Source organism: Ambystoma mexicanum, chromosome 6p, assembly GCF_040938575.1.
Source record: "Ambystoma mexicanum isolate Mex_15411 chromosome 6p, UKY_AmexF1_1, whole genome shotgun sequence".
NCBI classification, from domain to species: domain Eukaryota; kingdom Metazoa; phylum Chordata; class Amphibia; order Caudata; family Ambystomatidae; genus Ambystoma; species Ambystoma mexicanum.
The window spans coordinates 775,665,963-775,682,133 of NC_090935.1; the positions used below are offsets into that span (position 1 = coordinate 775,665,963).

Consider the following 16,171-nt stretch of genomic DNA (forward strand, 5'->3'; position numbering starts at 1 on the left):
GAAACACAATGCAAAACCTACGCCACCATCCAAGCCTGGATGGCAGCCAATGGTGTATGCCTCAATGGGGATAGAACCGAACTCCTCATTGTAGGCCCCACGGAAACACTCAACAAACTTGACAAACAGTACAACTCCTTTATCGTAGACAACTCCCAAATCCCAGGTTCAACAGCAGTCAAAACCCTTGGGCTGTATACTGACTCCACTCTCTCAATGACATGCCAAGTCAGCGCCATTGGGTCCTGAGCTGCCTTCACAACCAAACTAATCAATGCCGTCAAACCATACCTATCCACGCCGATCTGTCTCTCCATAGCTAGAGCCACCATAGGAGCCAATTTAGACTATTGTAATGTCTTATTTGCCGGCACCTCGTCGGAAAATCGGAATAAACTTCAAATCATTCAGAATAATGCGCTTAGGGCGGCCCTCAGCATTCCTAAAAGGGAGCACATCCCGCACCAGACATTATGCTCATTGGCTTCCAGTCAAAGAACGGATTCTCTTCAAGACACTAGCCATAACCCATAAATGCCTCTCACTCACAGCCCCTTCTTATCTTTCTGAAAAAGTACCAGAGCTACATCCTCCAGACTCAAAAGGTCACACCATTCCAACCAGCTTATAGTCTCCACCTTCAAAAGGTCCAAAGCAGGAGGGGCCAGCTTCACTTGCCTTGCTCCTAAGCACTGAAATGCCCTCCCCTCAACCCTCCGAAAGGAGACCTCTCACCTAGCATTCCGCAAATCCCTCAAGACTGAGCTTTTCAATTAGCTCACCTAGTACTTTCTGCCCACTCACTCTTTCATTCCGGAGAAGGTCTCCTGCATTCTATGGCTTGCTGTTGTTACATGAACCATTGAGCCTGTTTATCTCTGCACACTTTGCTGTGTCACTGTCAATGTAACATTCACCTGGCTGGCATTAGGTTCATTGTAACTAAGAACCACAGACAGGTGCTCATGTCTTTTTTCTCTATGTAACCAAGTAAGTACCACTGCTGTAATTGCGCCACGATGCCCCAGGGCCGCCGTGTGCGCTTTATAAATGTAAACAATTAAAATAAAATAAATAAAGTCTGGCTCCAACACAGAAGTAAGCATGTGATGTGTACAAACTATACCTACTGTACAGTAGAGGCCTGTGGCTGTGTGAATTAAATGTATGCATATATAAAATAAAAAATAACTGCTGTGGGGGCATTTGATTGACTGATCTGGGTGCTCCAATTTATGAGGCGCTTGCCCAATTAATTAGCGAGGATCAGCCTCAAACCCTTACTCCCATATCTATTGCAGGGAGCAAGGCAGCCATGACTCCAAGCTACAACCACTGCTGTAACGCAGAGCACTAGATGTCTGGAAGCCTATGTGCTGAATAGTTTCCCAAGTCACACTTCTTCCTATTTACACCAGCCCTGTGGCAATCCCATGAAGACACCGGCACTCCGGCAGGCACCATTCAAAGACAAGGAGCCACCCAGTGGTGAAATGAGAAACCACATCATGAAATATTGTGTATGGCCACCGTTGCTGATAGATTGGGGGTTAAAGCGTCCCCAAAAGAGGCGTCTGATGCAACTTCTCCGGCCAATAAAACCAGCCAGAACTCAATGGCGTGTACTGTATCACTGATCCTCAGTTGCAAAGTCGCAGGTAACCTGAAAATGATGGAGCCGTCGTGCCCGGCAGCAGAACATGAAAGACGTGTTAGCTATAGCATTTGTTATATTTTTACCCCTTACTATAGTTCAAGCAATGCAGTATATATACACATCAAATCTATGTAAAGCTGGAGAAGTACACATATTACTCTTCAGTGCTTAAATAGAAGTAGCACTGGATCTTAGCATAAGCATGTTGCGCTTATATCAAGAAATAACATAGCTATAACCTACTACTTACTATTCCTCCATATTATGAAAGCCTGCCACCTGCTCGTCTTTCTATTGTGTAGCCTGAACCAGAAAATACATTTTACCATCCCTTGCTTTCCCAGACTGAAGCTTGTTGCGATTCACCTTTTCAGAGTAGGAGTATAGAAATGATCATTTATTTTGTGTGCTTTTCACGTCACCGAGCTGCCTTCCATCTGTTTACAGAGGTCACACCTATCCAACAAACCAGCTTGGGAAGAGCCTGTCTTTTTACCATTCTTTTGCTGATGTGCTTCATTTTATATTCCGTTATCAAAAAACACATGCTATTTTAATGGGAAAAAAAGCCACAAAAGTGAATGAACATGAATTCCTTCATGGATGGATTCTAAGCTAACTTGACATCTAGTAATCCTGTTGGTGGCTTTAGAAGACTAGAAGTTGATTCCAGTGGCTCGGAATCCTGGAGAAATGGATTCTAAGTTGTCTCTCGGTAACAATAGGCCACAAGTTGATTTATGTTTATCAGACATCTTGTTTGGTAGAGGCAGCTTGCTACTTTGTTCCAAAATAGTAACCTTACCAATTATATTCTGTTGATTAGGATATCATGTTTGAGTGTTTTGGAACAGTCCACTTGCATCCTTAGGTTATGACATTATATGATAAGTCATTTATAACGCGCCTGTGCACAAGTGTTTCTAGGCGTGACAAGAAAAGGAGGACAGAGGGAGGACAAGACAACGATCTTACTAGACCTTGTATCATTCAGATCGCACAAGTGCAGGGGGGAGGGATGGGGAGACGTGCCAGGGGGGAGGAGAGAGTGCAATGGAACATGTAAGGGAGTCAGGGGACTCTAGGGTTACAGATACAGTCCCTAAGTGGTTGGGAGGCCTGGAAGCAGTGGAAATGCAACTGGTCGTGCAGGAGCCTGGGCCCGTAAATTGAGTGGGTGGCCAGCTAACCAGTTTGTGCTGCAGACAGGGGCAGGTTGCGTCTATGAATTCACTTCATCATATCCTGATTGTGCAGAAAGAACAGTATATTCATGGGTATTTTAGATGTTCACAATGCTGTTAGTTGGGGAGCACCACCCTGCTGTTCTTGGTTTTAGGTGCACAATTAAATTAAAAATCATTCTCTGTCTTCCATGTTTTAAAACAGGGTTTACCTTGCATCCTTTGTTGTTTGATTCGGATAGAGAAGGATTTCTTTCTTTGCTTTTGTAATTTCTCCAGGCCTGCCCACGCCCTCTCGTCTCCTGCTCCCCATACCAATTCAGGCTCTTTTGCTACCCCTGCACACTATCTGTTACTCCAGCAGGGCGTCCTATATGTACAGCACTCTGTTGCATTCCAGCAATGTTGGTTAGCGCTTTATAAATCCCATAAATACATAAGAACATACCTACTACTAAAATTGGTCATATTCTTTTTTTTCCATTGCAGGATGGAAGGTTGACCGTGCACCCAGGAAACAGTACAGTGGAGCTCCCTTTCCTAAACTTCATGAAAAAACATGGTGCCAATTTTCTCAATGCCTACACCAACTCTCCTATCTGCTGCCCATCTCGAGCAGGTATGACTGGACTGGTTTTCTTTTTCTGTTATTGAACCCATGGGAAAAACGCTATAACTGTATTTTTAGTAGACAGTACGGCTATGTATAAGAATTCATATCAAACTATTAATTTTAACCTATCAATATACAATTTGAGCAATTGCTATTTTATATTAATATTGTCACACCCAGAGGTGTATCCGCAACCCCTCCCTAACAATGGAAACTGAAGGCGAGTACGACCCACCCACCTTGGTGGACGGGTCCCTGATACTTGTAACAACAGGTCACCACGTGACAGCCAACGAAGGGACAGATAGGTAGGGGGAAAGAGGGTTACGGATAACGTAATGGATAGGTAGGGGGATTTATTGGGAAATAATCATGCAACCTTCACACAATGCATCCTGCCCTCAATTTTCAGGCCTTGGCTAAGGAATTCCAAGCAATATTATATGAATTCAGCATATATCGACCTATATACCTCCCAGTTCCCTACCTTAATACTTAATCTGCCAGCCTACAACCCTTCCCCTGATACCTAATTGGATAAAGACTCACTTTTTTTGAATTTTTTATTTATTGACTTTAGTTTGAGAAAATAAAGAAAACTTTTTTGTCACGAATTTTCATCATTACAATCCAATTTCTTGAGAAAGAGCAAGGACTAAGAAGAGTGAACGGAGCAAAAAAAGGAAGAAAAAGAGCAGAGCCAAGGAAAGGAAAGGAAAAGAAGGAGATAACGTAGATGTAGACGTGGAAACAAAGAAAATAGGAGTGAAAATAAACGTTTCCAATAGAAGGTAAAGTAACACTCAATCTTCCTCTGTTGGGTTCTTTGCCAATGTTTGTCCTTTCCAGACATCAATATCGACATCGTCTTATCATTCTCGATTCTCACATCCTCTATTTGATTCTCTTCACCTGCTCTTCTTATTTGAATTTGGTGCTTCACATACCAATTTCACTCAACATCATTTGGCATGGCAGCATCATCTCAACGAAATTAATGATTGAGCATGTCAAGTTGGTATTTGTCCCCGATATTACGTAGCTCCACCATTCAGCCATGTTTCCATTCTTTGGCGCAAAACGCGACAAGTGCAATGAACGCTGGTTGGCAATCTTTGGGCATTCAATTATCAAATGTTTCAGTGATTCAGTCTCTGTTATACAGTAGCGACAGATTGCACTTGTTGTCACCGGATCATTCCTTTTCATCAAAATCTCACGAGTGTGGTAAAGATTAAGTCACAGTCTTAAAAATTGGTTTCTATGGTATTGTGATGGAAATCTGGTAAGATACTTAGGTAAGTCTCCTACTTTTAGTGAAGACATACCCAAATCAATACTTGTCGACAATGAGACTCTTGTGTTGGTGTTAATGATCCAGTTCCATTGATTAAACTTAACTTTCGCCAGTTGTGGAGTATTCATTACCAGTGACATGTTTATGTCTGCCGCTGCTAGAATTTCTCTTCCCAGCTATTTAGCAAATATGCTGATAGATCTTGGCTTTTGTTGTTTAAAATCGAATAAGATTTTGCTCCGGGGGTTATCCTCATTTTACGGAGCAAACTTATTGACTTCCACAGGACTACAGAGTGTAAGGAATTGAGTCCCAGCTCTTGGCGAATTCCTACCATTGAGGTACACTGTGGTAATTTAAGCACTTTATGCCAAAATTTGCCTTCCAATTGGGTCCAAAATTTCGCATCGATATTCCAACTTGTTTCGCTGCCAAAACTTACTATTGGGACCCCTTTTTTGGAGTAGAAAGTGATTATTGGCTGTAAAGAAAACTTCCTGTATGTGGCGTGTAGTTTTGCTTCTTGTAGAGCTAGAATTTTCATTCACGAAGCTACTTCATTTGTCCAGCCCCACTCTCTTATCGAGATATTAAACACATCTCCCAGATAGCGGATTGTATCCGCTTTACACAGGACTTCGTTATTTATTTTCCACGTAAAACATTTTTTTGTCTTGTCATTTGTTTTTGGGCCCAATGCAATGACTTGCGATTTCTTAACATTTATTGTCATCAGATTTGCCGAAAGATATGCTTGCAGAGAAGACATCAATCTTTGAAGTCCAATTTCCGTGCTGTCTAATAGTACTACATCATCAGCATATACTACATGGCTTATCTGGTTTCCATTTATTTTTGGAGGGAAGCACCTTGTTTGCCTTAAGGCCGCCAGGAGGTCGGCTATAAATAATTTGAATAGTAGAGCAGCTAGGGGACAGCCTTGTTTAAGGCCCTTTGTAGTTTGTATTTCTTCTGTTAAATCCCCTTCTATGTTTAAACGTACTTGAATGCTGGTATTTGCATAAAGTGCCATTAATGGAGCCAAAAGTTGCTTAGGACAGCCCCAGTTTTTCAATTTGTTCCAGAGGAGTTGGCGGTTAATGCTGTCGAATGCTTGTTTTAAATCGACAAATGCCAGAAACAGTCTTCTTTTGTTTTAAAGCATTCAGTTTAGCCATGTTCAATATCACTAGATTTAATTCCACTCCAACGCCTTTGATGAAGCCTGTTTGTCTGCTGTCAGATATTAATGCATCTTCAGCCCATTGAGCAGTTTTATTTTGGAGAAAAGTGGCAAAAATGTTCCCCATAGTGTCTAGCAGCGCAATAGGGCGATAGTTCTCTGTATCGCCACGGTTTCCCTTTTTAAAAATTGGTACTACCACCGCACTAGTCCAGGATACAGGGATCTTTTTTGTCAAGGCAATGTGCTTGAATAGTGTTTTAATGAATTTTGCCCAATTTTCTTTGTTTGCTTTGAGCATTAGGTTAGAGATGCCATCTGGTCCAGCTGCTCGTGAAGTTGTCAATTTCTGAATTGCTGATTCGATATCTTCCACAGTTTTGCTGACGTTCCAGCTTTCTGCTATGACCAATGGGTTAGATATCTTGATACTGTCCTCGTCGTTGAATACCGCTGTGAAATGGTTTACCCAACTGACCGCATTTACCCCATTTGCTAGTGCGCTTGTCTTCTTTAATTTGCCAGTATTTATAATTTGCCAGATGTTAAGGCTGTCTTTTTGAATTAATAGACGAAGCATCAATTCAGCTTCTTCTTGTGTTCGTATGTGATTGAATGATTTCAGCCAATTGCGATATCGCTGTCGTCTTCCCTTCAACAACGACTTTTCCCTGGGTCCACCTTCTTTCTTTATCTGCTTCAGATCTTTTTGCATCTGTTTCTTTGCCTCGTCTAAAGCTGGACTGAATTGATGCACATTTGAGACACTTCCTGCTTTTGGTTTATTTGTGTAGGTGTACTTCTTTAATAATGATATATATTCCACTTGATTCTTCCACTTCTGTGTTTGGGTATACCCAGTTGTTAACTTGACGATCTGCTCGCTGTTAATTCGTATTCGATTTTGGGCATTATTTATGCCTAGTGGAAATATATATCTTTGCAGCTGCTTTTTGTAAGGGTTCTCCCATGATAGCACTAGCGGGTCGTGGTCACTTTTAGTTGTCTTCCTTATTGCAAGATTTGTATTATAGGGATGAAGATTTTCAGAGGCCCAAATATAATCAAGGGTTTTTGACGTATCCCCTCTATGCCACGTGTCTGCTGCGGGGATGTCCCCATTGATTACCCCGTTCAGCATTACACAATGCCGCAACATCAGTTGATATTCCCATTTTGTGCCACGGTCATCAAGCTCTGATGGACATTTTAGTATTTCGCTTGACTTTCGCCTTTTTAACTTATCAACCATGAGTAGTTAAGATCTCCACACGCTATTATGAACGGGTCCGAAAAAAGATGCGTGGCAATTATCTATTTCCATTGTTACAGCATCCAGAAATACGGTTTCAGCAATCATCGCTGGATTCCAGTATAAGTTCATTAACAGTAGTTGTTGATTTAAGGATTTTCCATCCTGGGTTACAACTACTGTTTGCAGTGTTAGGGCCTGAACAAACGGATTAGGGTTATGGATGTGTAGCAATTCCCATCCTGCAGAGTTCTTTACCATGGTTAATAGGCCAGAAAAGGGGCATCCGAATATATTTTTTCCTGCTGCATTTAGAAATATCGTGTATCCATCACTTGATGGTGGCTCACGTAGCCAAGTTTCTTGCAGACAAATAAAGGTACTTTTTAGATCTTGTATATCGCCCTCTTTAAATAGATGAGCAAATCCACGGGTGTTCCAGGATGTTAGAAATTGGGTCATTCCTCTTGACCCTGCATGATCCTAAGCGTGGCTCTTGGCATCTTGTGTTCTTGTTGGATTGGATGATTGATGTTTCATCTGTTTCCATAAGACATCCCTTTTGATGTTATTTGAGGGTCTATTCCGCTTATGCTCGTTTACTTCATGCATTGCTGGATGTTGAGCATCACATACTGTAAGATCAAACCCAAAGAACAGGAGGTATTTTTTTGCTTCCAGGAGTGGTCTAGCTAAATTCTTAGATTTCACATGTAGCACCACCCAATCTGATCTTATTTCTGATTTGTATTCGACAATAGCAATGTCGTCCGATCTTATGTTACGTAGTGCCGGTACATAATGTAATAACCTCATAACATTGGCTCTGTTTAAGTTTAGGTCGCTGTTGTCTTCCAGTATATTTTCCAATTCCAGTTTCCACCATCTGTTTTTTTCTTGTGGATGCAAAATTGTTGTTTCACTCTGCTTTTTTTGCTTTTGCTTTTGTGCCTGCGCAGTAGTGCATTTAGGATTGCACTTTGGAGGTGCCTTTAGCGATGTTTTTTGCAATTTGTTGTTAGATTTTACTCGGGCATCTGGAGTGACAGGATGGCTCTTATTACTGTTCACTAGTTGCACATTTGGGTGCATCTGCACATAACGGCTGTGCCACATAATTTTTCTTTTGAAGTCATTGATGTGCTCTTCTTCTGTCGATGTTTCATGGTATTCGCTCACCCTTGTCATATTTACAGGGTCGGCTTCATCATCAATTGTATAAGTCGATAGATCACATAGGTCTATTGAGTTATTATTGGCCACCTCATCTGCGGACATAGTCTCTTCACGAGGACGTTTTGTTGCCAGTTGTTGAGTTTTCACTGTTTCCTTTAGTAACGTTAAGAGAGGATTAGGCTCTTTAACTGGATTCTCGAATTGCCCAGCTGTTTTACTACTTTTCGTACTTTCTGGTCGAGGGGGAGTCGTCAAGTTTCGTATAAACTTTTTTGCTCCATTTGTACGAGGGCGTTTGGAGGCCGGCCCCTTACCTTTGGTTTGTGTTGTTTTTGCTGTTTTGTCTTTATGCGGCACTCTCTTGGCAGCTGCTACTTTAATTGATTTCGCTGCACCAGAAAAGATCCCAAAAGAGGCAGTTTGTTCCTCATTTGTATCAGCAATCTTTTGAATTGATTGTGGTGTGGTTATAACTTCAATAGGTGGACTAGCATCTTGCGTTTCTGCTGCCGTATTCTTACTCGCCTCTTGTCTAAGAGGCATGTTAGAGTTCTCCACTACTGCAACCACACTTTCTTTGGTTTTTAAGATCTTCACCTTGGGGCCTTCATTTTTGGTTATAGTTGTTAGATTACCAGACTCCAGGTCTCTAGGCACCTCTTTTAGAGCCGTTGCTACTTTTGAGGGCACATCCCTTGTGGATTGTGTCATTGCGTTGCTTGGATGGTTGAAAAGGCCTGAGTTGTTACAATGTTGCTGACAACTACAGCTGGTTCTCTCATAGCAGCTTAAAGGCTGTGCCGCCACATTGTGTCTGTTCCACTTTGTACATTCGACAATGGCTTCTGTTAGATCAAATTTTTCATGTGCCTCTCGCTTCGTTATTTCGTTGAGCCGCGAGTGCCATTGTCTTGAAGTTGCTGCTTCCAGGTAAAGTCTGGAAATTAGATGTTCATTCAATTTCTGCATTGCCGAGACTTTATTGTTTAAGGTTCCTAGAACAGAGTTCTGGTCTCGCAATGCATCGTTTAATGATTCATACAATTTCATAAACTGCATCATCGAGATAGATGTGGCAGCTAAAACATTGTTGTGAATTTGTATGCCTGCGGCGATGGAAATATTCCCTTTGGAAGCCGTTGTGTCTTCAAGGTGGTGAATTACTGATTGCTGAACCTCGTTTGGACATTGCATTTGCGATTTTCCTCCTGGCCTTGGTTCTTTGTCCCGCTGATCCAAGGTCGTTACAAGGTTACTGCCACTTATTTCATGATCACCGTCCGAGATGTCAAGATTAATAGGGCGCAGTGTTATCGATGGATTTTGTAATAGAGCTGCTTTACTGTTTCCGTGTGTGAATTCTTTTGTCAAAGTGCTCACATTTCGTCTGTTCGTGAGCTTCTGATCTTTTTTCTTGGTAAAACTTTCATTTAGACGCTCTCTCATTTGGATAAAGCTTGCCTTTAACCGTTCGGTAAGGCATGCTTCACTTGCTGCCACATCAAAATTTGTCACGGCATTTGCCACCACTGTCGATTTGGTCCTTTGTATCAGAGTGTTTTCGAGTTCTGCCTGTTCAGTTTTATTCTTTTCTTTTTCTAATGAAGTCTAACTATGTCCAGTGAATGAACTTGCTTCAACCAAATGCTCCCTGCTCTTAGAGCCATCGTTCTCGTCCTGATTGATTTGTACATCCTGGTGTAAATGGATTTTTTTGATCATCACTTGCGTGGTGTGGGCAGCTTCTGCTGCTTTCCATCTTTCTGATGTTTTGCAGTTTCTCGCAGGTTCATCTGCTGTGCAAAGCTAGCTCTGCTGTTGGACGAGACTTTCATTAGGGAGTAATAGCGGGGGCACTTCCTCAACAGGTGACCTTATCGCTAGAATGTCTGCGTCCATTATATCAAAAGAGAAAGTTGTCTCTGAAGCATCATGGTATACTGTAGATGGTGGAGGAGTATTTCTTTCCGAATTTGTTACTTGCTTATCCAGCACAAATACACTCCCAGCTTGAATTTTACCTTGCCTTGACAAGTCAACATCTTGTTTGGATAGGGTAGTCAGAATCAATGGTTCTGTATAAAGCTGAACAGGAGCTAGTGTTGTAGCTAATACTGCCTCTATTCCATCCGTGCCCTTCATGTGATTTTCATTTTCACTTTCAATGACCAAACTTGGCCTCAACATCAGTTCTTCTGATGTACTTCTAGCGCCATGGGTCAATGTGTTAGTGATGGTAGGAATACATATTTTCTCAGCGGGGAGCTGTTGTGCTACAGCTAAAGTAGGAATATACAATGGGATGCTCCCTGCTTTAGGCAAACAGCCCATCGTTGTTCCCGTCTCCTGGAGCTTAGTGCTACACGGGGAAGAGCCGGTTGACACACACGCATCGCTTACCTTTGTTTTGTAAGATGTTTTGGCTTGCAGCTGCCGCAGCTGTAGTAGCCGGTTTCGCGTGTGGAGGCCGACACCGGTTGGTGACACTTCACGGTCATTGGGAACATTTGAAGTTGGTTCCATTGCGTCCTCAGCGGCAGATAGAGGCGGACTGGGCTGACTGGAACTCAGCACCGAACTCCGTTGGACTGTACACTGTCAGTACTTACAAGGATGAGTTCGCCTCCAGCGCCTAACAGCCACACAACAGCCGATGGGCTTTTCTCCGCCGGGCTTAACGCCGCAAGGGTGGATGGCTCGGCGTTAAGTAGCTGTTGAAGGTCACGTGAAGCGTCACGTGTGCCGAGAAAGCCCCGCCTCCTCCAGGAAGCGACACAGGCACCACGGCACCAGCAAGAGCCCCGTCACGGCTCGCAATACTGGGATAAGGCAAGTACCATTAGTTTCCAAGCGAAAAAGCTGTTCAGTTAAAGTTGCAGACTCACTTACATGAATGATCAGAGGAAATTAGCACATGACGGGCTGAATGCATGATGACATAATGAGCCCATAACAATATCTGATGAAATGAGACATACAGTGAAACATGGAACACATAGTGAAATTAATTATGAAATCAGAGTTGGTTGACACACTCATCAACTGCTGCTGCTCTTGACTCAAGCTGTTTTGTCCCCTCCCCACCCATATGCCAATCCAATGTGTGACTTAATTCAGGCAATCCAGTTTGTGGGGGATCAAGTGACTCTGTTACTTCAGAGTATTACATTACACACCCAGTAGGAATGATTGAAGTGCACACCGTACCGATCTTTGGCTTGGGGACCTTTCTAGGCTACCCCGAATGTATTGTAGCAGGCGGCAACACCTAACGGGCAGCGTCAGTAATGTGAGCATATTGGAATGTAAGCTTGCTCGCGGACCACTTAATTGACCGAGTCGCTGCTGGGGAAGTTCACTGCCGCGGCTCCAGATTCTATTTCTTGCCCGCTGCCCTTATCGCCATGTGCCGACATCTCTGCTCACAAGTTGGCATCCTCGCTCCGCGTCCTGCATGTGCCTCCAACGGTCAAAACAATCTGAGTATTTCAAGACCCAGTGGCACGTGCATGCTTTATTTATTTCTACGTTTGTAGAGCGCGCTAAGCCCAGAGGCATCCAAGTGCTGTTGTGGTTGCAGTTGCACACATATGGTAGAAAACACAGCCTCATGAATATAGTCTGTAGTCTCTCTGTTGGCCGGAGTGGCGCTGAATGTTTACAGTTATGTGACCAGCCATGTTTTCACCTTTTTTCTGAATGCCAAGTATGATTGCTCAGCTCGAATGCCAGTTGGGAACAAGTTCCAGGGTTTAGCTGCAAAGGTAGCAAAGCTCGCCCCACCAGCATTTGTCTGTTTAAATTCTGATTGAAGCAGTCTGTTGGTGTAGGCCGCTCTACTTTGGCAGGACACATCATGGGCAGGTTTCTGCTGGCCAATGGCGGGGCGAAGACAAGGTTTCCCTCTGCGCCGACGACTTATACCTGGGCAGTCCAACCCACTCTTGCCCGATTGTGACACGTCTATTGAAGGAATATGGAACATTCAGTGGAGTGCGAGACAACTGCGGTAAATCCATACTCTTCTCAGTCCACGGTGCCGATTTGGCAATCCCCCTGAGCTGTCCATATCAAATTGAAAGGGACTGTTTCCGATATTTGGGCATTCATGTTGAAGTACATCACTCACAGTATCTCATTCAGAATATACACCTGATTATTGATCGTTTCTTTATAGATGTCCTACACTGGAAGGTGCTCTCTATACCTGTTAGGAAGGGCTGCTCTTTTTGAGATGCTTGCACTACCATGTTTTTTATACATCCTGCTAAACGCCCCCTTGCAAAACCATGATCCGAATAAAAAGAAATTGAATCTGCCCTTCGGGATCTCGTGTGGGGTGGCACACAACCAAGTAACCACTCTGCAATGATCTGTTTGGGTGGGGGGGATCGGTCTACCACATATCTGTTCCTTTTATTGGTCGAGCCAGATGGCAGTCATTAACGATATGATTCATGGCGACCCAAACTTCCCCCATATTCGAGCAGAAAATATGGGGCTGCATGGTACAATTCCGCTCTTTCACTTGTATCGAAAGGTGCGACAACCCTCCCTTCTGTCCATGGTACAGCACACAGTGCATATATGGAGGGTAGCCCACATACACATTGGGTGGGAAGGTAAATTAACCCTGGCCCAACCTCTCTGGGGAAATTATCGGTTACCCGAAGTGAACAAACTGCCAATATGGCCTGGATGGGTGGCAGCAGGTATTAACACCATTGGGGATTTGATGGAAGGGGGGACTCTCTCCTCTTTTGCTGACTTGCAACAAAAGTTCGGCTTGTCGGATACAGAAGTGTACCACTACCTGCAAATTACTCATGCAATACACACACACATCCCTCTCATCTGTCAGATAGGCCACAATGCTCCCCACTTGAACGAAATGTTCTACTAGAACATATAACCACTAAGGTTACTTCCACTTTATGTCAAGCAATAACAGCTTTTGCAACCCCAGAATTATCCAGTCTTAGGGCAAAATGGGAGGCGGACGTGGGACCCATTGACCCGGAGGACTGGATGGTGGCATTAATGCTCCCCAGGGAAATTGTAATTTCTTCTAGGTTCCGCCTGATGCAACTCAAGATTCTCCATAAGAGTATATAATCCCAGGGTAACACTGTTCCGATGTGGTCGAGCTGACGGCCCACAGTGCCTGCCATGCGGTGCGAAGGAGGGTACGCTGCTTCTGGCTGGCGTGCTGCAATAGGCTATCAATATACCACAAGATCCTAAGGTATTACTTCTGGGAATCTGGGATGAGAACTCCTATAACCGATATGAAAAGCTATTCTTATCCATGACAGTCGGCCCGATTAAATGATTAAACAGAACATTGCAATGAAATGGGGGGGGGTCCCGGAGCTCCTTAGGTTTAGACAATGGGTTGCTGATGTGAATGTTTTTAGGTCCATGGAACGATGTATATATACTGCACAGGGGTGTCCCGAAAAAGCAAATCAAATTTGGCATGGGTGGGAGGAGGGGGAATGAATGAATAAAATAATAAATAAATACAGAAACAAATGTTTCTGCTAGGACAGGGAATGGAGAACTGGCTGCCTTTTTGTCTGTACTTTGAACTGCAAAATATCTTAGCAGACGAGATGCCAAGTACTAGTACCTTAATTGATGGTGACCAGTCGATTGTTTGTTTTTCTATGTTGTGAAAATCAATAAAATTGTTATATAAAAAAAAAGAAAGTTTCTTAATCACTGCCAGGGGGCCAACCAGGGAATCTCTGTTTTTTCATCGTTTAGGCACGGGCAGTGATTAGCCATCCAGGATTGGATTGTGGAGTAGACTTTGTTTAGTGAGCATGCATCAGCGAGGTAGATACCGGACAAGGGGAGGAGGATTTGGGTGTCATCGGCAAAGTTGGTCTATGATATGTCCATGGAGTCCAGGAGGTCATATAGGGGCTTGGTAAAGGTGTTGTAGAGGGTGGGGGAAACACATGATTCTTGCGGCACTCCACAGGGAATAGCGGCTGGGGGGCCCACTAGCGTTTTCTGCACAGACTCTCATGGATCTGCCCTCTAGGAAGGATGCTATCCAGTTAGTAGCTTTGGGTGAGAAATTAGCAGCTGTGTAGTGGCATCAAATCCGGTGGTCGACCAGATCAAATGCAGCTGAAAAATCGAGGAGAAGCAGGGTGGGTTTCCCCTCCTCTCTGAAATCATCAAGCTGGTTCTTGAGCTTAAGCAAAGCGGTTTCTGTGCTGTGGCTGGGCCAGAAGCTAGACTGGTGTGTTTCTAGAATATTGTTTGTTTCTAGGAATTTTTGGATTTGGATAAAGGCTGCGCTATCCAGTATTTTCAGCAGGAAGGGACTGTGGTGATGGGTCGGTAATTGTTGGGGATAGAGGGGTGAAGTGCAGGATTTATTAGCAGTGGGAGAACTCAGGCTTCTTTGAGGCTGGATGGTACTAGGCTTGAGGAGAATGAGGCATTGATAAACCTGGTAATGAAGGGGATCAATGCTTCAGAGCAGTCTTTGATGATACTGGCGGGACAGATGTTGCCTTTGCACCTAGACAGTTTGAGGCTTTTCAGGAGCGCAGTTGTTTTGACTTCAGAGAAAGTGCTGAAGTGGAACACAAGGAATTGGTTAGAGGCATTTACAGAGTGTGCTGGTGTGTAGTTAGGAAGCGGTGTAAGGGGCATGCTAAGAAGAGATTGCTTGATGTGAATTTTTTGTGTAGGCGGTCTATTTAATCCAGCATGGCCTTTTGGATGTTGGTACACCAAAGCTCATTTTTGGGAATCGTGGTGAGCAGGGTGGCTGGGGTTTCTAATTTCCTCAGGATAGTGAAAATGTCCCATGTGTTGGAGTTGGCGCTAGAAATTCTTACATAATATGAGGCAGATTTGTCCACAATGATGGCTTGCCTATAAAGTCTGGTTTCTGCAGTGAAGAGAAGCCTGTGGTCGTAGGTGGGAAATTCTTTCCATCTGGCTCCAGTGAGGCCTTTTTGTACGCATCTCTAAGAGCTCTGGCGTAAATCAGCAGTAGTTGTGTCTGATCATTTTGGCTTTTTCGTGGTGTGAGGGGGCGACAGTGTTTACAGCTGAGGTTAGTGTCCTCCTGTATAAATCAGCAAGTAGGGTAGGGTCATTAGTGTGAAGGTACTGTGGCTGGAGTGCAAGTGGTAGGGGTTCAATGCTGTTCTTAGTGTGTCTGCGGGCGCTGCGGGTGAGAACAGGCAGCCCCCCCTCAGTGATGTGGGTTGTGTACTTGGAGGGCCGCATGGTAAAGGACACAATATGACGGTCAGACTATGGACATGGGGTGTAGTTGAGAATGGATATGTGGCAGTTCAGGTCTGCAATCCAATCTAGTGTTCAGCCCTTGGAATGTGTGGGATCTTTAATGCAGTCTTTGAATCCCAGAGAACTAAGTGTGTGGGCTACTGCAGTGGCATTGTGGTCAGACATGTCATTCAGGCCCAGATTCAGGTCACCTAGTAAAATGAATTTAGATGTAGGTTTAATGTTGGCGCCCATAATGTGCATGAGGTCCTCTTTGAATGCGCAGATAGGGCCTGGAGGGCGTTATACAACGTGGATGCAAATAGTGTAATTGTGTGAGAAGGTCATTTTGGCAGAGAGTAGGTTGCAGTTCCCTTCCAAGTGTCTGGAGGTTGATCTAATGGATAGGGTTTCTTTTGCTATGAAGGCAACACCCCCTCCTCTGATGTTGGGTCGGTCATTTCTGTATATGGCGCAGCCCGTGTGTATAGCAAGGGATAAGGTGTGGCCGAGGCTGCAGGCAGCCAGGTTTCTGTGACGGCAAGAAGG

The 16,171-nt window shown here is 43.9% G+C and overlaps 1 protein-coding gene across 2 annotated transcripts in view; it reads left to right on the forward strand.

Moving 5' to 3' along the window:
* The window catches only part of ARSK (arylsulfatase family member K), a 1,332,773-nt gene that overhangs the window by 226,588 nt on the left and 1,090,014 nt on the right, over positions 1–16,171 (forward strand). For both annotated transcript variants that reach the window (XM_069627648.1, XM_069627647.1), the window contains exon 2: positions 3,331–3,460. In XM_069627648.1, the coding sequence (XP_069483749.1) occupies positions 3,331–3,460 (130 nt within the window). The remainder of the gene's footprint in view (positions 1–3,330; positions 3,461–16,171) is intronic.